The 24,229-nt window shown below is 44.7% G+C and overlaps 2 protein-coding genes across 2 annotated transcripts; one reads left to right on the top strand and one right to left on the bottom strand.

Moving 5' to 3' along the window:
• Nucleotides 1–7,685: 7,685 nt before the first annotated feature.
• MRPS34 (mitochondrial ribosomal protein S34) lies at nucleotides 7,686–14,170 on the bottom strand. Its single transcript, XM_083412581.1, has 4 exons — nucleotides 14,063–14,170; nucleotides 12,351–12,674; nucleotides 11,207–11,249; nucleotides 7,686–8,093 (listed from the first exon to the last, which is right to left on the bottom strand). Exons 2-4 carry the CDS (start codon nucleotides 12,666–12,668, stop codon nucleotides 7,810–7,812), a joined length of 645 nt encoding a protein of 214 aa, XP_083268707.1. The 5' UTR covers nucleotides 12,669–12,674; nucleotides 14,063–14,170; the 3' UTR covers nucleotides 7,686–7,809.
• A 191-nt stretch (nucleotides 14,171–14,361) lies between these two features.
• EME2 (essential meiotic structure-specific endonuclease subunit 2) lies at nucleotides 14,362–23,771 on the top strand. The gene is made up of 8 exons (XM_083412558.1): nucleotides 14,362–15,867; nucleotides 16,185–16,321; nucleotides 17,092–17,184; nucleotides 19,217–19,341; nucleotides 19,725–19,836; nucleotides 20,890–21,005; nucleotides 22,301–22,490; nucleotides 23,487–23,771. Exons 1-8 carry the CDS (start codon nucleotides 15,399–15,401, stop codon nucleotides 23,655–23,657), a joined length of 1,413 nt encoding a protein of 470 aa, XP_083268684.1. The 5' UTR covers nucleotides 14,362–15,398; the 3' UTR covers nucleotides 23,658–23,771.
• The last annotated feature ends 458 nt before the right edge of the window (nucleotides 23,772–24,229 follow it).

Here is a 24,229-nt window from a genome sequence, read left to right as displayed (position 1 = left end):
CCTGCCCTGTGGCTTGGGCAAAAGGGCAGCATAAAAATGGTCTCTATATAATGCAGATTTATGCAAAAACAGAGTAGAACAGACAGACAAATCATAGAATTGTAGAGTTGGAGCATGAGGGTTAATGTAAAACACAGAGAATTTGGTTCAGGGCCCCAAAGGAGTCCGCTAGAGCCAGAGAAGGCAGGTGATGTCCAACCAAGGAGAGAGAGAAGCAAGCGGCTTTTTAAAAGCAAAGATCCTTTATTTGGCTGCAACCGGGTTCCCTATGCAAAGGTGACAAAAGGTCTTCTTCTTTGGCGATCACTCGTAGCCGAGTAAGATTGTCTTCCATAAACACAGTCTTAACAGCGATTCCGTAAGTGACTGTGGAGGCCTATTCTGGATTCACACATCCTTCTACAGTGGGGACATTGGTTTCCAGGCAGGAGTTGATCACAGTGTGGATTTGCCAAGCATGCCTTCCTCTTAGCACGTTTCTCCCTTGCATCCTGCGTTCAAGTGTCTTCAAAACCCATGACACCTTTGGTAAGGGCTGTTCTCCAATTGGAGAGCTCGCAGGCAAGTGTTTCCCAATTGTTGGTGTTTATACTACATTTTTTTAGATTTGCCTTGAGACAGTCTTTACGCCTCTTTTGTTGGCCACCAGCATTATGCTTTCCGTTTTTAAGTTCAGAATAGAGTAGTTGCTTTGGAAGACGATAATCAGGCATCCGCACAACATGACCAGTCCAACGAAGTTGATGTTGAAGAATCATTGCATGAGGAACTCCACCCAAAAGGTAAGTCCAGAAATTTATACAGTCGCAATTGTGCGTGGTCTTATTTGTCACAGGTTTGTCAATTTACAAGGTAAGGGGGAGGTACATGGGGGCAGGGGGCAGAATGGACATTCGGGTGTAAGATACAAGGTGGGGTGCAAATCCTATCTACATAAGATAATACCTAGAAATCCAGGGGGAGATGGCAAATGATATGGTAATCCGGTTTTCTAGAATAACAATAGGGTTGAGAGTTTTATCTAACAGGTGAATTGCTCTCCCCGCAGGGTCAAAGGAAATGGATCTGGTCGCCTGGAACTTTACAGAAGAAGGAAGGGGAGCTGAGTGGAAGTGATTAGGTTGAGGCTAAAAACATTTATACTTTCATGGTTAGAATAAAGTGATGCAATTTCAATACAGTGGTACCTCGGGTTAAGTACTTAATTCGTTCCGGTTCGATTTCTGTTCTTATCCTGAAGCAAAGTTTTTAACCTGAAGCACTATTTCTGGGTTAGCGGAGTCTGTAACCTGAAGCGTATGTAACCTGACGTGTATGTAACCCGAGGTACCACTGTACGTAGCTTCCAATTCTTATTTTCCTGAAAGCAGTTACAATCATTGAGAAGTTGAACAAACACTGATAAGCCACAAGGCTACAAAGGGGTCAATTCCATTGCAAAGACATCAAATATAACAATTGCAAGAAGGGTCACCTTAGAGATTCACATTTACAAGTAGCAAAGACACAATTACAAAATAATAATAATAATACCTAGATACAATTACAGGAAAATACTTGGATACAATTACAAGAAAAGACTTGGATACAATTATAAATATAGAGACAGGGTAAATTCAGGAAACAGAGTAATGGGCAGTGCAAGGAAGAAAGTAAAAATGCTTTATTTGACAGAAAGGAAAGAAGGGATTTGAATGAGGGGAATAATGGAAGAAACGAATAATAATAATAATAATAATAATAATAATAATAATAATAATAATTTATACCCTGCCCATCTGGCTGGGTTTCCCCAGCTACTCTGGGCGGCTTCCAACAGAACACTAAAATACAATAACCTATTAAACATTAAAAGCTTCCCTAAACAGGGCTGCCTTCAGATGTCTTCTAAAAGTCTGGTAGTTGTTTTTCTCTTTGATATCTGGTGGGAGGGCGTTCCACAGGGAGGGCGCCACTACCGAGAAGGCCCTCTGCCTGGTTCCCTGTAACTGGGCTTCTTGCAGCGAGGGAACCGCCAGAAGGCCCTCAAAGCTGGACCTCAGTGTCTGGGCAGAACGATGGAGGTGGAGGCGCTCCTTCAGGTATATTAAAAGGAGAGCAGACTAAAAGGCAAAATTGAGAAAAAGTTTCATATACAGTATCTCTTGGGTAATTGTTATTTGGTCTTGGTTCTTCGCTTCTTTAGTAAATTTATAACCAACTGAGCTATTCAGCATTGTCTTCTTTGACTGGCAGCAGCCTTCCAGGGTTTTCAGGCAGGAGCTTTTCCTCCCATCCATGTCGGAGTTAGAATGCTCTGTTGCAATGCAGCAAAGCACAATGAAGGAACAGGACAACATTAGCACGACTCCTTGGTTTTGTTTCTCAAAGGTCAGCTCCCAGCCAAGCCCAGTCCAAACCCCTGGTGGCAAGGGAAGGAAGATTTCGGCCTATGGACCTTCATTCACCACTTTGCTGTGTGAAGGATTTCCTGCTAGATTCTGCTTTTTCCATGCAGGAATCAAATGCAGAGTGCTTGCTTTTGTTTTGACAATGCCCTCCTGCCCTTGTGTTGAGAGGGTAGCATTGGGATTTGGGGTTGACCTGCTGAATCTGCAGAAACGGATCCCCTGCTGTATTTTGGTGTTTCCCCTGTAAAGTGTTTGGGAATTGCTGCAGAGATGACGCTGCTGCAGGAGGGGGATGAGAACAGGAGACACACTGGGATTCCTTGTGAGATGTTTATGCGCACAGACTACAGCGCCCTCTGCAGGATTCTGTTGCTAGATGCGATTTGAGTAGGGATTTTAGACGGCAAAGGCTCACGAGAAAATTTGAAACAACGCAAAAGAAACAGCAAAGGCTCTTTGATAACGTAAGTAGGAGCTACAATAAAATGGAGTGCTCCTGTTCAGGGTCCCCACCTGCCAACCACACCCTTTCCCAGTATACTCTATTGCAGGGTTTCTCAAACTTGAGTCTCCAGTTGCTTTTGGACTACAATTCCCATCGTCCCTGACCACTGGTCCTGCTAGCTAGGGATGATGGGAGTTGTAGTCCAAAAACACCTGGATGGAAAAGACCAGAAGTTTCATAGGGAGAGTGGCCCCGTTTTTCATATCCCTTTTTCATATCCCCTCACTGTATAGAACTTGCCAACTGAAGGTAAACACTTCATGCATCTAAAGCAAGTTTCTACTCCATGAACCACACCCCACCCCCAAATATATCTTTGAGGTGCCATAAGACTGTCTGGCTTTAAAAAAAATGCAAAGTATAAAACTATTATTATAATTTAAGCAGAAATGAGAGGAGTGAAAATAAGGCTAAACTGCTGCCAGCCAGTGTAGACAATATCAAACTAGATTGACCCAATGGTTTGACTCAGTACAAAGCAGCTTCCCAGGTCCCAATGTCTTGGTATTTTCCAACAATTAACAAAAAAGACTCCGTATTTCAATAAAGATGACTATGACCCCTGCAGATGACAACTGATTTATCGGATTTCCAATTCTTTCTTTTGATTAGTCTGACCGCAGCAATCACAGCTGCTGCAAGTTCCAAAACTTCCCCTTTCAGACCTCCCAGTAAAGCACATTGGGTGTTAAGGGAGCTGGGCATGTTTAGCCTGGAGAAGAGGAGGTTAAGGGGTGATATGATAGCCATGTTCAAATATATAAAAGGATGTCACATAGAGGAGGGAGAAAGGTTGTTTTCTGCTGCTCCAGAGAAGCGGACACGGAGCAATGGATCCAAACTACAAGAAAGAAGATTCCACCTAAACATTAGGAAGAACTTCCTGACAGTAAGAGCTGTTCGACAGTGGAATTTGCTGCCAAGGAGTGTGGTGGAGTCTCCTTCTTTGGAGGTCTTTAAGCAGAGGCTTGACAACCATATGTCAGGAGTGCTCTGATGGTGTTTCCTGCTTGGCAGGGGGTTGGGCTCGATGGCCCTTGTGGTCTCTTCCAACTCTATGATTCTATGATTCTATTCTATGATTCTAAGATTACATTGCTACCAATAATTTCATTTATAATCTCCATCATTTATAATCCTTGTCATTTCTTTGTGATTTTTGTTGCAGCAGACTAATCCTGGTGTCCTTCTGGGATTGGCCTCTATAGATTGAGAAGATCACATTTTCCAAACAGTGCTTCTTCATCGCCGTGGCATAATCAACTCTACCCAATAATACCAAGAACACTGTCATTAACTTGTTGAATAGCTTCTCACCTTCTTCACCCCACTAGAATATCCACATGCTGCACACTGCATTGTCCCTGGATGTGGATAGGAAAAGGAGAGGAATGCCTAGCCTGATTTTAAGTGGACATGAAATAAGCTCTGCAAAGCTTGCTTGACTAAAGTAATGCTCTTTCCCCCTGAGGGAATCTCCCAGCTGCTGTTAACTACTCAGCAACGAAAGGTTAATTGCATGATGTAAAAAAAATCGTTATCAGTTCTTTGGGAAGACTGTGGTCATTACACAGATGAGGAAGTCATTGACTTTCACTCTTGCTTTCATGCTTAGATTCCTCCCCCACTTCAGAATGATTAATAGCTTGGAAGACTAAAAAAAAAAAGAACTTGTCGTTTTGTGCTTTTGAGAGATATTTGTACACCTACTCTTTCTCAGCAGAGAAGAAAAACTGTATGGAAATCTCAGCATAATCTGCACCAGGCATGGGGAACCGTGGCTCTCAAGATGTTAGAATCATAGAATCATAGAGTTGGAAGAGACCACAAGGGCCATCGAGTCCAACCCCCTGCCAAGCAGGAAACACCATCAGAGCACTCCTGACATATGGTTGTCAAGCCTCTGCTTAAAGACCCCCAAAGAAGGAGACTCCACCACACTCCTTGGCAGCAAATTCCACTGCCGAACAGCTCTTACTGTCAGGAAGTTCTTCCTAATGTTTAGGTGGAATCTTCTTTCTTGTAGTTTGGATCCATTGCTCCGTGTCCGCTTCTCTGGAGCAGCAGAAAACAACCTTTCTCCCTCCTCTATGTGACATCCTTTTATATATTTGAACATGGCTATCATATCACCCCTTAACCTCCTCTTCTCCAAGCTAAACATGCCCAGCTCCCTTAGCCATTCCTCATAAGGCATCGTTTTCAGGCCTTTGACCATTTTGGTTGCCCTCCTCTGGACACGTTCCAGTTTGTCAGTGTCCTTCTTGAACTGTGGTGCCCAGAACTGGACACAGTACTCCAGGTGAGGTCTGACCAGAGCAGAATACAGTGGCACTATTACTTCCCTTGATCTAGATGCTATACTCCTATTGATGCAGCCCATGTTGATGGATTAAAACTGCCAGCATTCCAACCACTGCCTGATGGGAAATAGAGTCCAAACAACAGCTGGAAGGTCACAAATAGAGAGATATAAATTTGATTCTGTTTGCATTTAAACCTGAATCAATCAAATTTGCGCTTTCCAAAACAATATGAGAACGAAAACACAGGGTGGCATCCTTCGTGATTAGCAAATATCCAAATTTTGCTATACAGTTTGCCAACCAGCCACTGTCAACAAAAGGGAGAGAAGGCTGCATAAAAATAATATTAGAGAAAATAGCATGCATTACTGAATATCAGGAGAAATTGCTTGCAAAATGTATAATTAGTAAAAAATGCACACATAATGTGATTATTAGGGGGGAAATGTACTAAAATACAATTTTAAAAATGACAAATATACTGAAGAGTTGCAGAGAACTGAATTTAAGATTGGGCCCAGAGAGAAAGGCCAAGTGACTAGGCAGTGGGGACAGAGGCGAGAAGGAAGGTATCTAGCCCGTAGGCCTCTCAAAGTCTGAATCCCAAACTGCCCAATAAATAAATATATATCAGGTTTATTCAGCTATGTTCAAAGCAAGAGGAAGAACAAGTAATTAGTAGGTCCTTTGTGTTGAGAAAGGGACACGGATGGCGCTGTGGGTTAAACCACAGAGCCTAGGACTTGCCGATCAGAAGGTCGGCGGTTCGAATCCCCGCAACGGGGTGAGCTCCCATTGCTCAGTCCCTGCTCCTGCCAACCTAGCAGTTTGAAAGCACCTCAAAGTGCAAGTAGATAAATAGGTACCACTCTGGCAGGAAGGTAAACGGCGTTTCTGTGCGCTGCTCTGGTTCACCAGAAGTGGCTTAGTCATGCTGGCCACATGACCTAGAAGCTGTACGCCGGCTCCCTCGGCCAATAAAGCGAGATGAGCGCTGCAACCCCAGAGTCGGTCACGACTGGACCTAATGGTCAGGGGTCCCTTTACCTTGTGTTGAGATGGAAAAATGCTGTTGGATGACAGGGAGACTGAGGAACTGCTCAACACCTACTTTGCCTCCGTCTTCACTCAAAAAGGAAAGCAGTGCCGAACCTGGTGATAACAGAATAAATGATGCAGGGAGGGAGCTGGAGCCCAAGACAGGAAGAGATGATAAGGGAACACTGATTCAAATCTCCAGAGTCTGATGAGCTGCACCCAAGGGTCCTAAAGGGGCTTGCAGGTGTAATCTCAGAGCCTGTCTATAATCTTTGAGAATTCTTGGAGGCAAGGTAAGGTTCTTGTGGACTGGCTGTGGGCAAATCTTGTCCTCAACTTCAAATTGGGGCAGAGAGAAGACCCCAGGTAACTACAGACTGATGAGCTTGATATCAATATGAGGAAAAGTCCTAGAGCAGATATCTAAATATTGGGCCTATGAGCATTGAGATAAGGGTGCTGTGATTACTAAGACCCAGCATGGGTTTATCAAAAGCAAGTTCATACCAGATGAGCCTCATTTATTTCTTTCGATAGAGGTACAAGCTTGGTGGATCAGGGTAATGCTGTGGATGTATTGCATCTTGATTTCAGTAAGGCTTTTGACAAAGTACCCCATGAAATTCTTGCAGAGAAGCTGGTAAAATGTCAAGGCTGGACAAGGTTACTGTTGTAAAGCATGTTGTCTAAAGACCATCATTTCTCGATCAAGGTTCTCAAACTGATCCAGTGAAGCAGCCAGAAGTAATTTTATTATTTGAAGGATGCAACCAAATAATAATACTCACCCTCCCACCCCCAAAAAGCCACACCTTAAAAGCAGATTTTTTCACTTTAAAATTGGTTGACACCTGCAAAACTACCAATCATTTAGACGCGGGAAACAATTATGTGCCTTGTAATTTAGTTATAGGGATGCGGGTGGCGCTGTGGGTTAAACTACAGAGCCTAGGAGTTGCCGATCAGAAGGTCGGCAGTTCGAATTCCCGCGATGGGGTGAGCTCCCGTTGCTCGGTCCCTGCTCCTCCCAACCTAGCAGTTTGAAAGCACGTCAAAGTGCAAGTAGATAAATAGGTACTGCTCTGGCGGGAAGGTAAACAGCGTTTCCGTGCGCTGCTCTGGTTCGCCAGAAGTGGCGTAGTCTTGCTGGCCACATGACCCGGAAACTGTACGCTGGCTCCCTCGGCCAATAAAGCGAGATGAGCGCCGCAACCCCAGAGTCGGCCACGACTGGTCCTAATGATCAGGGGTCCCTTAATTTAGTTATAATTAGAACAATGCATGCCTAGAAGTAGGCTCCATTGAAATCCACAGGCTTTATTTCAATCTAGGCATTGGGGCGTAAGAGCAGGGACGGTGGCCCATATTTCATCAAGCTGCCAACATGGACGGCGCAAAAAGAGAGTCAAAATGAGATCATTCAAGGATTAATCACACCCATGAAAAATTCTGAGCTCCGGCATTTATTGCAATACATTCTGTTATTAAAAGATACGTGAATGTCCTCCAAACGTAATTTTTTTAATGAAAAATAAATATGAAGAAAAACAAGCAATGCTCTGTAAGGTCTTCACACTGGCGTTCCTTCGGCTTGCTTCTTAGGATTTGCAAAGTACTCTCTTGGGAAGAAAAGGGGCCTCTCCAGGTCCAGCATGGGCTCTTCGGTGCTCAAATTATCTTGCTGCTGCTGAGCGAGGATCATGGCCCGCAGCAGCGGTGGGTAGGGGACGTAGCGAACCGTTTCCTCCTCCACAGGCGTGAAAATCTTAAAGGCCTCCTCCTCATGCCTTGGTACCATGCGCCAGTCGTGATACATGGCCTTGTCGATTTCTTTCACTTCGCTTTCTGTTTTGCCTAAGGAGAAGTTGACACGGTGAAGAGAGCTATGGACAAATCGCACACAGGAAATGCTCACATTCCTACATTTCACACACACACACAAACACACACACACACCCCAGGTGGCAGTGACCTGCAGGGCATCCTTCATCCATACTGACCCAGGTAAGTAGGGTCAAAATTGATCTGCCACCTAGTAACAACTTCTCCAGCCATCAAGTACGCCCAAGAGTTTCAGTGCAGGCCTAGGGATGCCAACTCAAAAGTAAGTTCCACTGAGTTCAATGGGCCTTACTACCAGGTAAGCCTACATTAGACCCCTTGCATATACAACAATCCTGCAGGAGCGCAGGCTAAATACAGAAAGTGGAACTTGTCCCAGAATCTCAACGTCTATTTCTTTTCTGTTTCAAACAAAGCGAGGCTTCTAGCCTTCATGAACACAAATATATATTTGACCCTGCACAGCCTAAGGCAGGGGTGGGGGAAAGGATCTGGCTGGAGAGTTGGACTCCAAGTTCCCCAGCCTGTTTACTTTGATGGTGGGCAGAGCTACCCACTTGTCAGTCGTCTGACGTCATCACTACTCCTACGTCCTGCTGTTGGCAGGAATAAAATTCACCTGGAAGCTCTGATTAGGAGCCTTCGAAAGCAACTGTCAATTGTTCTCTTGCAGCCGTGTCTTCACCAGGGCCCACACCTGAGATCAAAATTTATACCATGTATGGCAGGCTTCCTCAGACTCGGCCCTCCAGATGTTTTGAGACTACAGTTCCCATCATCCCTGACCACTGGTCCTGCTAGCTAGGGATCATGGGAGTTGTAGGCCAAAAACATCTGGAGGGCCGAGTTTGAGGAAGCCTGATATATGGGGTAGGGCACAGTGCTTGAGGAAACAAGTGTTGGAGGCCAAATCAGAAACTAATTAGGCCCATGGCCAAAGATTCTTCACCACTGGCCTAAGGCAATGCCTGTTAATTTCAGAACCCATTGGGTTTCTTAAATAAGTCCCCATTTGCACTATGTATTTAATGCATGGGTAGGCAAACTAAGGCCCAGGGGCCAGATCCGGCCCAATCGCCTTCTCAATCTGGCCCGCGGACAGTCTGGGAATCAGCGTGTTTTTACATGAGTAGAATGTGTCCTTTTATTTAAAATGCATCTCTGGGTTATTTGTGGGGCACAGGAATTCGTTCATTCCCCCCCCCCATATAGTCCAGCCCCCCACAAGGTCTGAGGGACAGTGGGCCGGCCCCTACTGAAAAAGTTTGCTGACCCCTAATTTAAAGCAATATTATACAACTTTAAACAGTCACGGTTTTCGCCAAAGAAACCTGAGCATAGTTTGGTAAAGGTGCTGAGAGTTGTTAGGAGACCCCTGCTCCCCTCGCAGAGTCACATTTCTCAGAGTTCCCTGGAAAAAGCAGCGTTCGAAACTCCCATTATTCTAGGTGCATTTTGCAACTGGGAATTTCATTAGCACGAGCAATTTCTGAGCTCTGGGTGCAGTACTGCGCCTAAGATTTCAGATTAAAACTACCACTGCTGGCGCTGAGGGTGTGGGAGGAGAAATTCCTGCCTGCTCAACTTTCAAGAAATCACTGCAGTGTCAGGTAAGCTGATCGATTGTGCCTCTCAGCTGGCCTTACAGAAAGGCAGCGTTTTATTCAGCAAAATATTCTTAAGAATATTAAGGGGGCGGGCAAGGGAAGCACGGCTTTGTTTTTTTCAGTCTTCAGATGACGACTACACCATGTGAAAAATGAACGTAAGATTTTAGCTGCAGTTCATTCATTTTCAGCTTTGTATACAGTGGTACCTCGGGTTACAGACGCTTCAGGTTACAGACGCTTCAGGTTACAGACTCCGCTAACCCAGAAATAGTACCTCGGGTTAAGAACTTTCCTTCAAGATGAAAACAGAAATCGTGCTCCGGCAGCAGTGGGAGGCCCCATTAGCTAAAGTGGTGCTTCAGGTTAAGAACAGTTTCAGGTTAAGAACAGACCTCCAGAATGAATTAAATACTTAAGCCGAGGTACCACTGCACTTATATTTAAAAGTGCGTCTAGACATTCTGTTATGACGCCCATGACCTAGGTTTAAGGTGCCATTTAGCTCCTAGCGTTCATATTTCAGTTTCTTAACAATGAGAAAAGGGGATTAATTATTAAAGCCCTCTGGCCATTGTAGCTATGTGATGGGAATAGGGTTTTCCCCACAAGTCTCAGCACCTTGAACTAAATGCTGTTCCCAGGATTCTTTGAATCTTGAAAGTGGTGTGACACTGCTTTAAATGTGTAGTGCAGATGAGGCCTCTAATTACCAGTGCACAAGTGGATGCACTGGAAATTTCTAACTTTAGTTAAGAGAAATCACTCTCATCTCACACCTTCTCTTCACTTTCCCTTGTAGAGTTAATAATATATATATTTTTACAAGGGGGTGGGAAGAAAGGAAAGTGTATTTGGTGAAACAAACACTCAAGTAAAGAAGGCAGGAGAGAGCAATGGAGATCTTTAACTGCTCAAGTCCGTATTTCAGTAGCCTACAATTAAAAAGTACAGTGAGTAGTAGGGTGCTCTACAGACATTTATGGCACAGCTCCAGCTAGGATGTATGACACCACATGCTAGGTTGCCTTCCAAAATGTTTGAAAAGCAAGGTGCAGCTTCCGATTGGTGCAGGTGCACCGGAAACAATAGCCGACAGCTGCATCAGACGTTCGGCTTCCAAAAAATGTTCAAAAACCGGAACAGTTACTTCCGGGCTTTCGGGAACCGAAATGTTCAATTACCAAGGCGTTCGAGAACCAAGGTTCCACTGTATTCCCATTCACTCCTGTGGACTTTGCCATGAACTGGAGACCCAACATGGTGCAGTGGTTAGAGTACCAGACTAGGACGTGGGAGACCTGAGTTCAAATCCCCACACAGCCACAAAGCTCACTGAGTGACCTTGGGCCAGTCACCCTCCTCAGCCTAATTTACTTCACGGGGTAGTTGTGAGGGTAAAATGGAGAGGGGGAGAAGTGTGTGTGCCACCTGGTTCTCCTTTGAAGAAAGGTGGGATAGCCATGCAATAAATAAATAAATAAGTCGTCCTCCCTCTCAAAGCAGCTCTTCTCTTACCTCGGAACGTCAAGTACCCCCAGGCTTTTCCATGATCCATATTCTGTAACAGAGAATTTGTATTTTGTATTTTACACATGTAGAAATACATATGCTTACATGTACATGGCACCCTGGACTCCTCTGGGAAGAAGAGCGTGATATCCTGTTTTTATGGAGCATTTGTTCCGAATTGTATGTGAGATGGTTTATACGGCGATGAGCATTCACCCCAATTTGCTTACAGGGTGCTTATGCATCTTGCTACAGATAATTTCTTCAACCCCCACTTTTCAGTGCAGTTCCCCATCCCCTTTCTATTGCCAGAATTGGATACATTGAGCTAAGACAACAGAGCACTTCAAATGGCTTTCAATTCATGGAGGATAAAGCTATCAATGGCTACTAGCCACACTGACTATGCTCTACCTCCAGTGGTCAGAGGCATTGTACCTCTGAGTAGCAGTTTCTAGGAATTGCAGGTGGTCAGAGTGCTGCTGAGCTCATGCCCAGCTTGAAGTCTTCCCATAGCCATCTGCTCGGTCGCTGTGCAAACACGATACTGAATTGGATGGCCCATTGACCCAATCCAACAGGCTCATCTTATTGTTAGAATTCCAGATCTATGATTGCAGTCATGGGATTTTTGTCTTTCACATGACGGTATATGTTTTGACTCCACAGTGGGAAGTGACAGAGACAGGATGTTTGTGTTACTGTGTTCCATGAAGTGGGACTATTGTCCTTTGTTCATTCTCTTTGCTGTCTGATGCTAGGGAGAGAGGGAGCCATGTTGCAGTGCTCTGTGTGTGTTTATATGTAAACAAAGTAGATTAGCCAAAATGCTGAGTTGCTGACGTCTGTCACACATGATGCACAAAGACTCTGCGGATCCCTAAGTGTGCCAGTGTCGGTTGGAATCAGTTGCTGTGATGTTCGGGCTGAAGAAAGCTTTTGAAGCTCCCAAACGATCGACCAGGAGGGAGGGAACATGCCAGTCGGGCATGTGTCTCTGCCAGAGTACTAGTCGAGTGTAGGCTGAACTCCTGACACTTATGTTCTCATTAATCCACTTTAATTGCTAAATTTGCACTCTCTGAAAGGGACAGTTATCATGGGGGACCCAATCCTTACACACTCCCTTCCAGTAAAAAAAAACACCCACCTCGGCTGTGTAATCCACCTTCACTTTGGTGATAACCCAATAACAAGGTTCGTCATACTGCCATAACCAGGATTTGCGTGTGACCATCCGCCCAACGCCAAAGAGACGCAGCCGGCTGAGTAGGGTGAAGAGCCGGTTCTCGTTCCTCACATCCTCCCAGGCCAGGACGGGCAGCAGCTTGCCTGTGTAAGCACGGGTCATTTTCTCGTAGTCCACCGCATAGCGCTCAGAGTCTCGAGGCTTATTCTTCAGGGCCAAGTACTCACGGACCTTCTTGGCCATTGCTGCGATCGGGCGGTGGACTTTCTTGCGAGCCATGGCTGTCTGAGAAATGAAAACATAGGTGAGGTTAGTATGTTGGAACTGTGTCTCAGGGAGACACAGGCTGAAATCTCCACTCAGCTCACTAGATAATTATTTATTATATTTCCATCACACCCCTCCTTCCAGAGAAGCCCTGGGTGGCAAACAGCAAAGCAACAAAACAATACCATTAAAACAAAAGAATGCATTTTAAAAATGACTTGAAAGCATCTAAAAGCATTTAGCACATCTAATAAACACGTTTTTTAAAAAGTCACATACTGTCACAGCCTATAATTTCAAGGCAGCCAGAAACTGTATCTTTCAGCCATCAACTGTGTGGCTGAAAAATAATATTTTAAAATTTCTTCTGAATGTTAATAATGAGGGATTTAAATGCCCACTCTGTCATGAAGCACACTGGGTAACCTTGGGTCAATTACTGTCTCTCAGCCTAAACTACTTCAAAGGGTTGTTGTGAGGGTAAAATAGGGAGGAAGAGAACCAGGCACATCACCTTGGAGGGAAAGGTGGTATACAAATGTAATAAGTGAATAAATAATATGTTTCATGCAAATAAATAATAATAATTAAAACTCATCTTGGAAAACTACCTTAACATGCCTGCTAAATTAGAAAAGTCCTTGCAGTTCAGCAGGGTTCCACAGGATTGGAACCACAATACTGAATGCTTGGCTTCTGCATACCCACCCAACATTTCTCCAATGAAAATAGGGACGTCCCATTCCATAATTATAATTTTACTATTTATACCCCACACAGCTTACTGGGTTGCCAAAGCCACTCTGGGCAGCTTTCAACATATATAAAAACGCAATAAAACATTAAACTTTTTTTAAAAAAACCCAAACCTTCCCTTTACAGGATTGACTTGAGATGGATGGATAACTCCATACTCTCCAACATTTCTCCAGTGAAAATAGGGGCGTCAAGGAAAAGCGGGACATTCTGGGATCAGATCAGAAACCGGGGCGGCTTCTCTAAATCAGGGACATCCCTGGAAAATAGGGACACTTGGAGGGTCTGCTTTTGGTGGCTACATGCCATGCATCCAAACCATAGCTGTCAACCTTCCCTTTTTTTGCGGAAAATTCCCTTATTCTAGTGCAGTTTTCTGCTGCTTCCCCCTGCTATCCTGGATTGTTAGATATCCCATAGACTGTCCCCGGGACAGGTGAGGCTGCTGATCCCTTATTTTCAAATCTGAAAGCTATGATCCGAACCATGCGCGGGTTGGAAGCAGAAGCAGTGTGGTATAGTGGTTAGAGTTTCAGACTAGGACCTAGGACATCATGATGCGAATGCCCTCCCAGCCATTAACTCAATAAAATAAATAAAAAGTGGAATTTCCACCCCACAATCATTCCTCCCTTATCCAGCCACCGTACCTTTCACCACTTAACGCCAACTGCTTGATCCAACCGCTCTAACATAGGCGATCCAACTCGCTAAATCATCCGGTGCGCAACATTTCCGCTCTTTCTGTGTGTGTGTGTGTGTGAACCCGTAATAACTTGCTAACTCTATGATTGAATGCATAGAGTTTGGCCACAGACCATAGACGCTCTAGGAAGCGCGGTCCGTTTTGTAAATAGTCCGGTAGGGAACATTTCCGCTTTCTTCTTCATTGAACTTTACAGGCGCTCTAAGCAAGGGCGGTCCTTCTCAATAAATCATTCGGTAGGCAACACTTCCACTCTATTCTCGGTGGACTCTTATTTTAAGTCCGTGTGGAGGCCAGTTCTTTCAGAGTACTTCCTTACATCTTCCCCCGCAACCCAGTCCTCTGGAACTTGCCCCTTCCCGGCTTGGTGGCATTTATTTATTTTTTGGGGGTGGAAGAAAAGCACCGAGCGGAACTCCCCCCGCGCATCAACCTCTTTCCGCAGGGACCGTTTAAAAGGCTGCACCGCAGAGAAGCTTCGCTGTCTTAGCTTCTTTTGCTAATGAAAGAGGTGCAGGGATGTACCTTCCTTGGTGCTATTGTGGTTGGTAGGCTTGCGGGAGGGATGTTGTGGAGCTCTTGGGGTTTAACTCCCCAATTCTGAGTTTGGTGATCCTTGGAGCTACTCTCTATTATCACTCAACCGACCAAATAATAGGTTTTGTCTGTGTTGAGGTTGGGTTACTGAGGGAAGGCAGACTGAACGCGGGATTCGCAGTGGGGGGACGGTAGTTCAGTTATATCGCATAACAAATATGTCCTTAGAAATGCGAAGGAGCAGAGTCTTAAAAAAGAGAGAAATGGTTTGACTATTATACAGTCTCAGCTGGGGAAAGAGGGGAATTGGTCTGCTTCCTTTGGAATTGGAGGAGGGCCAGGGTTGCTTTCGTCTTCTAAGTACAGTATGGTCTTTCCACTTCTACACAAGGTTGTGGGTTCTCCTAGTTAACTGTTGTACTGAAAATTGTACAGCCTCCTAGGAATCTGTGCTTTTCATGTGGTTGTGAGGTTTTTACATTTATATGTGTGCATATATTAAACTACTTGAAAAGTTGTTGACTTGGTAATGGCAGTATCAGTCTTATTATTCTTAAAACTTTGAGTTGTTTCTAATGATGATAAGATGAGCTTCGAACTTGTGGCATCCTCATGGAAATTTCTTGTCTGAGGTTCTTTAAAATATATTTGGATATGTTGCAAATCTGCCTGGGACTCTGTAAATGCTTCTGCATTCCTGAACAAACTTTCTTAAGAGGCAGTGTATGAGGATAAATTAAACCATGGAGGAAGGTAAAAAGCTTGACAGAACCAGCCAGCTTGTCAAAAGAGCCATTACTTGGGAGATCTCTGATTCTGAAGGAGGCAGTGACATCGAATTGCAGGACTCTGTGGCTGTTGTGAGTCACGTGGCAGCTGGTGTTTGGGACCACCTGGACAAAGAAAAGTTGGAAACATGCATAAGTCCAGGTGGACCCAAAGAGTTACCTTTGCTTACATTAGTGCCCCAAGTAGCAACTTGCTCTCCCAGTCCAGAGAAAAAGAAGAAAAATCAGCCTCCTAAAGGACCAAGAGCAGTGCAGACCAAAGTGAAAGACAGAAAGCTTGAAAGGAAACTGCAAAAAGAAGAGAAAATGAGGAAGAAAAAGCAGTGTGCACTAGAAAAAGAGAGACGAAAGGAAGCCACAGCTGCCTTGAAATCTTTACGCCCTGATCAGTGTATGAAGTACATGACTGTATGTGTGGACCCAGGTAGGGCTTTTATTTTGGTGCTGTTTTTAAATAATTGGGAATTGATCCCTCTGCCTGATTTATTGCAAATCTACCAGTAGATCTTGACCTGGGAATAGGGGGGCCTCTTGCATGCAGCTCGTTGCTGGGTTCTGTTGTAGCTGCTTCTATCCATTGCAGCAGTGTCACTGGTGGTTCACAGAGCAAGTGGAATTTTTTACTCTCTTGGCACTAGGTATGTTGAGATCTAGAGGAGAGTGCTTGGGACACTGACCCATAGTGCTGTATAATACAGTTGAGATGTGAATCAGGCCATTTGTATGATCCTTGCCCATCAGGTCTTCTAGAGGATCCTGGTTCAGATGCTTTGCTGGGAGCTTTAGATTCTTTGGAGTGTAAATACCACATTGAACCTCAGGCAGTTCCACACAGCATAACCTGGAAGAGAGATTTCTCCAGTAGTATGTCTTGCATGGTGAGTATTCGAAACTCAACTGTTAACTAGGCAAGGCACAGATGAAATATGGAATGTCTTCTACTTAACTCATTTCCTTATTCTGCTCATCTGCTGTTAATAGTGCTTGTAGGCAGGCAGAAAAACAAGCAACTTAAAAATAGAACTTGAGCTGATAATGTATTTATATGTGTGCCACACATAGAAGCAACTTTAAAATGAATCCTTCTGCAAAATAGGGCTAGTAATTGAGCATGGCCGGTATCAAACCAGGTTTGTTAAGACTTTCAGAGAGCTAGATGGAGTAGTAGGAGTTTTAAAGGATTTTTTAAAATACCATTTATTTCCTTCTGGAATGGTTCTGTAAGTCAGCAAGTGATGTGTGAAGCTAATAATCTCCTAGCAAATGGTTTTCAGCAACATGCCTTCAGTCTGGAGGTTCCATTTAGTAGTCATTATTAGTACATGACTGTATGTAGTGTCATTAATAGGCCTCCATGAATTTGGCTAATCTAAAGAGAATAAAGCAGGAATGGGAAACTCGTAGTACTCCCAGTGTTGTTGGGCCCAAACTCCCATCAGCCCCAGCCAGCATGACAATGCTCAGGGATGATGAGAGTTGTATTCCAGCAACATCTGGAGGACCTCAGGCTCCCCATCCTTGTTTCAAGCCAGAGAGGTTGCTTGCATACATATTGTGGCAGTCAATTCCACATAACTTAATTACGCTCTGTGGGGAAACAGCCTTCCTTTTGTCTATACTGACAAAATGGTTGACTTTGTTTCTGTAGAATGGCCCCCAGGAAAAGGCTGAAGAGGAAAGGGAGATCTTGCTCTTACTGGAGCCTTGGGATTTTCTCAGGCGTCTCTACTCTTTAATGCAGGTATGGTAATAGCGTCTCCTGTATCTGCTGTTTAAATATGCCACCTAGATAGTACTGTCCTATGGCCACTCTCAGCAAACCCCATGGATTGCATTGAGAAATAGTTCTGGGGCTGGCAGAAGTATGTTATAGAGGTGTCCTAAGCTTATTTAAGGACAACTTCTGGGCCTAGAATTGGGGTGGGGGGAGTTTTCTGACTTCAGATGTTTCATTTGAACAATTGACTGCTACAGTCAAGTGTAACAGTTACAGCCCTACTGTTATCAGTGGGACTTACTCCTTAGTAAATCTGTTTAGATTGAAGGCTTAGGCATAGCTTCTTACTGGAATGTGTTTGTCTCTACACATCACTACTGTGCTGAGGATGTGATAAAAATCCATAATCCATTAAAGCGCAAGTGGGGAACCTCCTACTAAAAATGTGAGTATGCTTTAGAAGTTTTGTCTTATTACACAGGTGTTGAAGAGCTAAGTAAGTGAGAGGCAGCACTAAGAGAGTTAGGTTGCAGCAAGCAGTATTCAAGAGGAGATGAGTGCCGGAAGCATTAAGGCCAAAGGTGAGCAGGGAAGAACAGGGATTCTTGCATAGAACAAAGTTGTTAGACGAGTAGAGATCACAACTGGCTGCCAATCAGCTACTGGACCATCTTAAAAGTCTTGTTAACATATAAAGAATTTGGGAGCAGGTTACCTGATAAACCACCTGCCTGTGTACAGAACTATAGGGATGTGGCATAACACAAGATTAGAGAGAGTGCACTCATTGTTGTCATCCCCCCAACCCTATGCCTCCCATGGGAAGACAGATAAATCCTCCTCATCCTGATTGTGGACTGATTTTGGCCCCCACGCAATGATGCTGCCACTGTCTTAACAGCATTCCCAATGATCGGGGAAATATACAAAGTGGCTAAGGTCTATCTGGGATGAACTCACCACAGGCATACAGACCAGACACATGTGCATCTCACACACCACACATGCCTCCTCTCACTCACATCCCTCTCTGCCCAAGCACATCTCTCCCTCTCTCTTTCACACACACAGAGACCACACATACATCCCCCCTTCACCTTCTCTCTCCTGCTCCTGCCCCCTCTCTCTTTTTCAGACACATCTTTCTCCTCTCTCTCTCTCCAAAAGAGAAAACCCTCCCTTCAGAAAAGCACCTGAAAGGGATGGGGGAAGTAGCTGGCTGCCAACAACGCTGAACAAAATGACTTGCAGTGCGTTCCCATATCTCTTTGAATATGGTAGCAGAGCATCTTCTTTTGCATGTTCAGTCCACAGCATCCCTTGAAAGGGCTGGCAGAGACCCCTGCCTGAAACCATGGAGAATTGTCGCCAGGCTAGATGGAGCAATGGCTTGACTCAGTATAAGGCAACTTCCAGGAAGGGCCATAGTTCATCTGCTCATCTGTACAGCACCTGCTTTGCATGCAGGCAAAAGATTCCAGGTTCAATCATTGCTGTCTCAGTTGAGCTGGGAGAAGCCCCTGCCTGAAACTCTGGATAGCTGCTGCCAGTTGATGTAGATGGTATTGAAACGGGCAAAGGGCCTGACTCTGTATAAGACAGTTTCCTTTGTTTCTCTAAGTGTGGGATTGTGGCAGGGTATGAGAACATAAATGTATCTTAGTGGTAATACATGAGTTCATCACTCAAACCCTTTTTGCACTAGCTGGAGCTTCCACACCATTTCCAAAAGCAACTCCATGTAGATCCAAATGCAGTCACCCAGCCTGGGTGTCGCCATAGCTTTACTGATATGCATGCTATGTCACAAAATGCTCACACCATTGGCATCCCCCAGGGAGTGACAGGGACTGTAATGCTGTGCAACTCAAACTCTGCATATACTGTCTCCACGCACCCACATCTAAATTAAGAAAATTAACACAAATTACTCTACACATGCTGGGGGGCTGGACTAGCTGAGCTCCTCCCTAGCTGGACACAAAACTGTTTTTAAGTTCTTATGGAAAGGCTTCTTGTGTGTGCATGTCTGTGACACTGTCTTCTTTTATTTCAGAGCATGAGCCCTGGCAAGCAGCAGAATGTGCCTGATCTCACCCGAATGTTGCCCTTTAGCAGCCCGAAAGATTACTGTGCAATCTCCTGCAGCGTGGCAGTCATTGGACTAGATGCCTACCAATGGTACATGTATTGGGAGGGCAGCTAAGTTAGGGGTGAGAAGTGACCTGTCTTCCACATGGCAAGTAGCTCAGTGGTAGAGCACACACTTGGATGCAGAAGGCCTCCTGTTTAATCCCCACCACCTCTATGTTGCTTCATGAGAATACTGAATTCTCTCCTGGTGGTAAAGGCAACGTACAGAAAGAAAGATAAAGAGAGCTTAGACATTATAAATAATTTTGATCTGCTTTATTGAGTGCACTTTACATGGAAAATAGAGATGACTCATAAGAACATCAGAAGAGCCCTTCTGGACCCCAGAATCCAGCATTGTGATACATAAATCGCGTCACTCACAAGAGCTTGAAAACTAGCAATCTGTTGTTCTGATCTGAACTGCTTAGGTATAACCAGCATCGTGGACACCAGCAGGAAGCACTGAATCCTGGGCAGGAGGAGGCGCCAGGATTCCAGCCTGGCCCAGAACTGTTGATGACAGAGCATCAAATACAGGAGGTAAATACAATTACCAGGAGTGAGTCAGTTGTAAGGGGAGGAGCTTTTGGAGAAGAGGGACAAGGCTATCAATGGCCAGTTTTGCTTCCACTGTCAGAGGGAATGCACCTCTGAGTTGCAGTTGCTGAGAGTCACTAGTGGGGAGTGCTCTTTACTCAGGTCCTGCTTACAGGCTTCCCATATAGGCATCTAGCTGGCCATTATGAGAACAGGATGCTGAACCACGTGGGTGAGCAAGGTTTTCTTACACAAGTTATTCTACAAATAAAAAAGGATTGATTTATTCTTGAAGGAGAGTTCTGTCAATAGTTCAGCAGCCTTGATAGCTGAATGATGCATAGAGACAGTACTCTTGTGGCTACCATATGCGGAGAGCAAATGGAGGAATGCCATTGCCTTTATGTCCTGGTTTGCCAGGAACCAAAGGCTCCCTCTTAAGGTTCACAGATGGAAACTTAACCGTGTAGTGTAGCAGAGGGGTGAGACGGACCTTCCTTATTCCTTCCTTCCTTCCTTCCTTCCTTCCTTCCTTCCTTCCTTCCTTTTTTCTAAGGAGTGGCAGAGCTCCTCTGGAAAGCAGCCTCATTGGCCCACTATTTTGTTTCCCCACAATCCTCCAGATGTTGCATTAGTCCAGAGCACTGTGGGGAAAACAAAATGGCAGCCACTATCGAAACATAGTGCCTCCCACTATTGGCTGCTATACCCCATACCACAATGCCCTGGACTGATGTAATGAGGGCAAAACAAAATGGCCACTGCTCACTGAAATTTGGCCACTAGAGCTGAATCCTATTGGAAGGCAGGGAGAACCAAAGACAGGTGGGTATCAGCATTCTGTAAGTCCATTTAAGAGTGCTGGGGCCTTGCTTGCTGCCTGAAAGTGCTGAGTACTGACATCAGGCTTGCCTGATAACCTTGCTATGTCCCTAACAAGAGTTAGGACATGCTTTAAGTCCATGGACTTCAGTGGCCTTAAGTGTAACTGTGTTAGATGTAGGTCTGTGTTCATAGATGATCCCTATTTATTCTGTCTGCCTGTTGTTCCTGCAGGCTCTGGTGGTGCTACAACTCTGGAGTAACACCGGTGTCTCATTCCTGGAGACATGGCAGGAGTTTGCCCAACACATTTCTGCAATGACCAAAGCTATTGCGCAGCGCCCATATAAGTGAGTGCCTTTTGCCACAGAAGATCTTTGCAGCCTCGTTTCTCTTCAAAGCTCTTTCCCCCCACCCCTTAGCTGCAAGTGTCTGAAGGGTGTTGTGTGAATGAAAAGGAAGCCTTCCAATTCTTTATTGAAGAAAAACTGAGAGACACACACACACATGTACCTGGTGCATGTTAATAATATGATACCATTTGCAAGGAGAAAATCCATACCTTGCCATCTTGACTCTTCTTCTGAGGCAACCAGGTGAAAAAAGGAACACTTTCTTTGCTACTGCTTCCTGATAAATTGGGGGAGTTGATTTTTAATTCAAAAACAATAGGACTGTGTTTTAAAAGAGACATCTTTTGTTTCTCTCACATGCAGAGGGACACCCCTCTGGAGATACTTGATTTTCTCCAGAAATACTGTTTATGCATATGAAGATGCTTGCATGTTTATCTAATTAGTTAGAGGTTTGTAAGTGAGCAACACTTAGAACAGGGGTGTCAAACTCAAATTCATCGGGGGCCGCATCAGCAGTTTGGTCACCCTCAAAGGGCCGGTTGTATCTGTAGGACTATGTGTCCACTCTTTATTATCATAAATTATTGTCACTGCATTCAATTATTACTGTTTTTTGTAATAATGTAAGTAATAACTAGCTCTGAAAGCAGAAACATAGTCAGAATAATGGCAAAGAGATATTCAAATGTACAATTATTGTACAATTTATTGAAAAATGATTTTTGGTAACAGACAGTAATATTTTTTTAAAAAACATACAAATATTGCCAAACACTGTTTATTACACATATGGCAAACACAAGGCATTAACTTTTTTTTAACTTTTCTGACTAGATGGCTGACATCGTTTTCCTGAGGTCAGTCCATCGATGTCTGGCGTTAGGTCTTGTGCTGTAGCAATCCGCAAAACAGCATGGAGGTGATGCGTGATCTGAGCTTGGATCTGTCACATCATAGGATGGCATGCGCTCAATATAAAAACAAGTGGAGGTTTCCTGAATGCATGTAAAGTGGAGGTTTCCTGTGTAGAACAGCCGGCGCCGCTAGAGGGCAGACGTTCTCTGGCTTGTAGGCTGCTGCGCATGCGCTGAAGAGGCGGCTTTCTTGTGTCAAAAAAAAATAAAGTGAGAATAAAAGGTGAAGGCTGGCCACATGACGAGGTCTGGCGGGTCGGATTCGGCCCACGGGCCTTGTGTTTGACACCCGTGACTTAGAACATTCTGTGGGCTTTATTCGGTTTTTAAAGACATCTCGTCTCAAGCACCCTGTCCCTGTGCCTCTTCCCATAGGAAACAGCAGGGAAACCAGCCTTTCTCCTTCTGCGCTGATGGTCGGTGGGCCAGTGGAGTGCATGTGCAGAAAGATGGGACAGGACTCCGACAGGCCTGGCTGAGGCAAATCCAGCAGCTTAACCGAACCAGCCCTGCCATGGCAGCAGCCATCACCAAAACATACCCTTCACCACAGCTGCTGCTAGAGGTCAGTTCACATCTTTGATTGCTTTGTTGTTGGCTAATCAGCAGGCCTCCAGAGAGGAGGAAGGCAAACCTGCCACAAAGCAGGTAGGCAGATCAAGCCCTCCTCAAAATATCTCGAGGGCTGTTGCAGAGAAGAGGGCCAAGGCTTTCTCCCCTGCTACTCCAGAGGAGAGAAGTAAATTGAATGGGCCTCAAAAGGACCCACAGCAAAATGTGGCTGGGCTTTTTTATTCCCAATGGTCACTTGGCATTTGGTGCCCTTTGGGTGTGCTCAGTTGTCACTGAGATATTATTTATTATGGGAGGGGACTCCCTTAGGGTCCCCTGGAGACAGAGTCATCTTCTGGTTTACTCTGATTTTTCTACATTGCAAAGCTTCAGTGGACACTCAAGCACCAAAAATTCAAGACTCAAGCCGCATGGTGCTTGAACCCACAACCCTGAGATTAAGACTCTTGTGCTCTACCAACTAAGCCTAAACGGCCTCAGCCCAGTATACCTGATGGAGTCTCTCCACCCACCACTGTTCAGCCCAGACACTGAGGTCCTCCAAGGGTCTTCTGGTGGTTTCCTCACTGCAAAAAACAAAGTTACAGGAAATCACAGGCCTTCTCAGTAGCGGCACCCTCCCTGTGGAATGCCCTCCCTTCACATGTCAAGGAGATATGTAACTTTAAGAAGACATCTGAAGGCAGACCAGTATCAGGAAGTTTTTAATGTTTGATGTTTTATAAATGCTATAAGCTGCCCAGAGTGACTGGGGAAACCCAGCCAGATGAGCAGGGTATAAATAATAAAATTATTACTATCCCAGCTCTTCCTGATAAGGATCTAACAACATAACCTTCTCGGTGCATGTTGAATCAATGGCTTTCCAATTACTGAGCACCTATTTAATCCAATAGGGCATAATATAGGTTCAGAATGGCTCTACATTCTACACTGGAGGAAATCATCAGGGTTGTCTGTAGCCAATTTATTTTTCCTTTTTTTTAAGGCCTACAGAGAGTGTGGCACAGACAAAGAAAAACAGCTCCTCCTAAGTGACATTCTGGTCAGAAGTGATGAAAATGAGAGGGAGCGGCGGATTGGCCCAGACTTGTCCCGTCGGGTCTACCTCTTCATGATATCTACCAATCCAGAGCTTGTTTTAGACCTAAGTGCCTAGGTGAGATAGTCAAAGGCCAGAATCTCATGTTTTCTAATCACTGAACCTCTGTTTCTGTGTTGCTGGTTATTGCAGAATGGACCTCTAGAAAGCAGTAAATGTGCACAAATACCATCAGGCCTCTTGAATTATTCCACCTGCCCTTGAAATTCTCATTCAGTGAGGACTGCCTTGCAGTAGCCTTTTCATATCTTCATTCAAATCTGTAGTGTTAGCCCCGCTTGGACCAAGTTACCCAAAGGATCACCTGTCTCTACGTAGGCCTGCAAGAGGCCCTTATCGGAGTTTCTCTACTATCATCAGAGTTATACCAAGTTGCCAGTGAAAAGGCTGCCTTAGTAATTGTGAGAACATGCCAGAAATTGGGACCAAAGAGTCTCATTTTAGCACCTGGTAAAGCCCTTTTAGTTCCCCAACCTTTTTAAATCTAAAGCAGTTGATATCTCCACTGGCCCAAATGTTAAAGATACATAGGAATGGCAGTGTCAGAAATCCCACCACCTTGTGATGTTAGAGGGGCAGTGGAGTATGCAAGTGTGTTGTGTTATGGCCCCCAGGTTGTGCAATATGCT

The sequence above is a fragment of the Podarcis tiliguerta genome (genome assembly GCF_965153285.1).
Source record: "Podarcis tiliguerta genome assembly, chromosome: 14".
Lineage (NCBI taxonomy): Eukaryota > Metazoa > Chordata > Lepidosauria > Squamata > Lacertidae > Podarcis > Podarcis tiliguerta.
The sequence above is the reverse complement of the archived record's forward strand: the minus strand, read 5'-3'. Positions and strand labels throughout refer to the sequence as shown.

Bases quoted from the DNA above. Each gene is read 5' to 3' on its own strand.
- MRPS34 (XM_083412581.1), bottom strand. From the start codon at position 12,668: ATGGCTCGCAAGAAAGTCCACCGCCCGATCGCAGCAATGGCCAAGAAG. The intron at 11,250-12,350 runs GTGGGTGTTTTT...TCTCTGTTACAG, and splicing joins AGGTGGATTACACAGCCGAG to AATATGGATCATGGAAAAGC. The intron at 8,094-11,206 runs GTAAGAGAAGAG...ACTTCTCCTTAG, and splicing joins GGGGTACTTGACGTTCCGAG to GCAAAACAGAAAGCGAAGTG.
- EME2 (XM_083412558.1), top strand. From the start codon at position 15,399: ATGGAGGAAGGTAAAAAGCTTGACAGAACCAGCCAGCTTGTCAAAAGA. The intron at 15,868-16,184 runs GTAGGGCTTTTA...CTTGCCCATCAG, and splicing joins GACTGTATGTGTGGACCCAG to GTCTTCTAGAGGATCCTGGT. The intron at 22,491-23,486 runs GTCAGTTCACAT...CTTTTTTTTAAG, and splicing joins CACCACAGCTGCTGCTAGAG to GCCTACAGAGAGTGTGGCAC.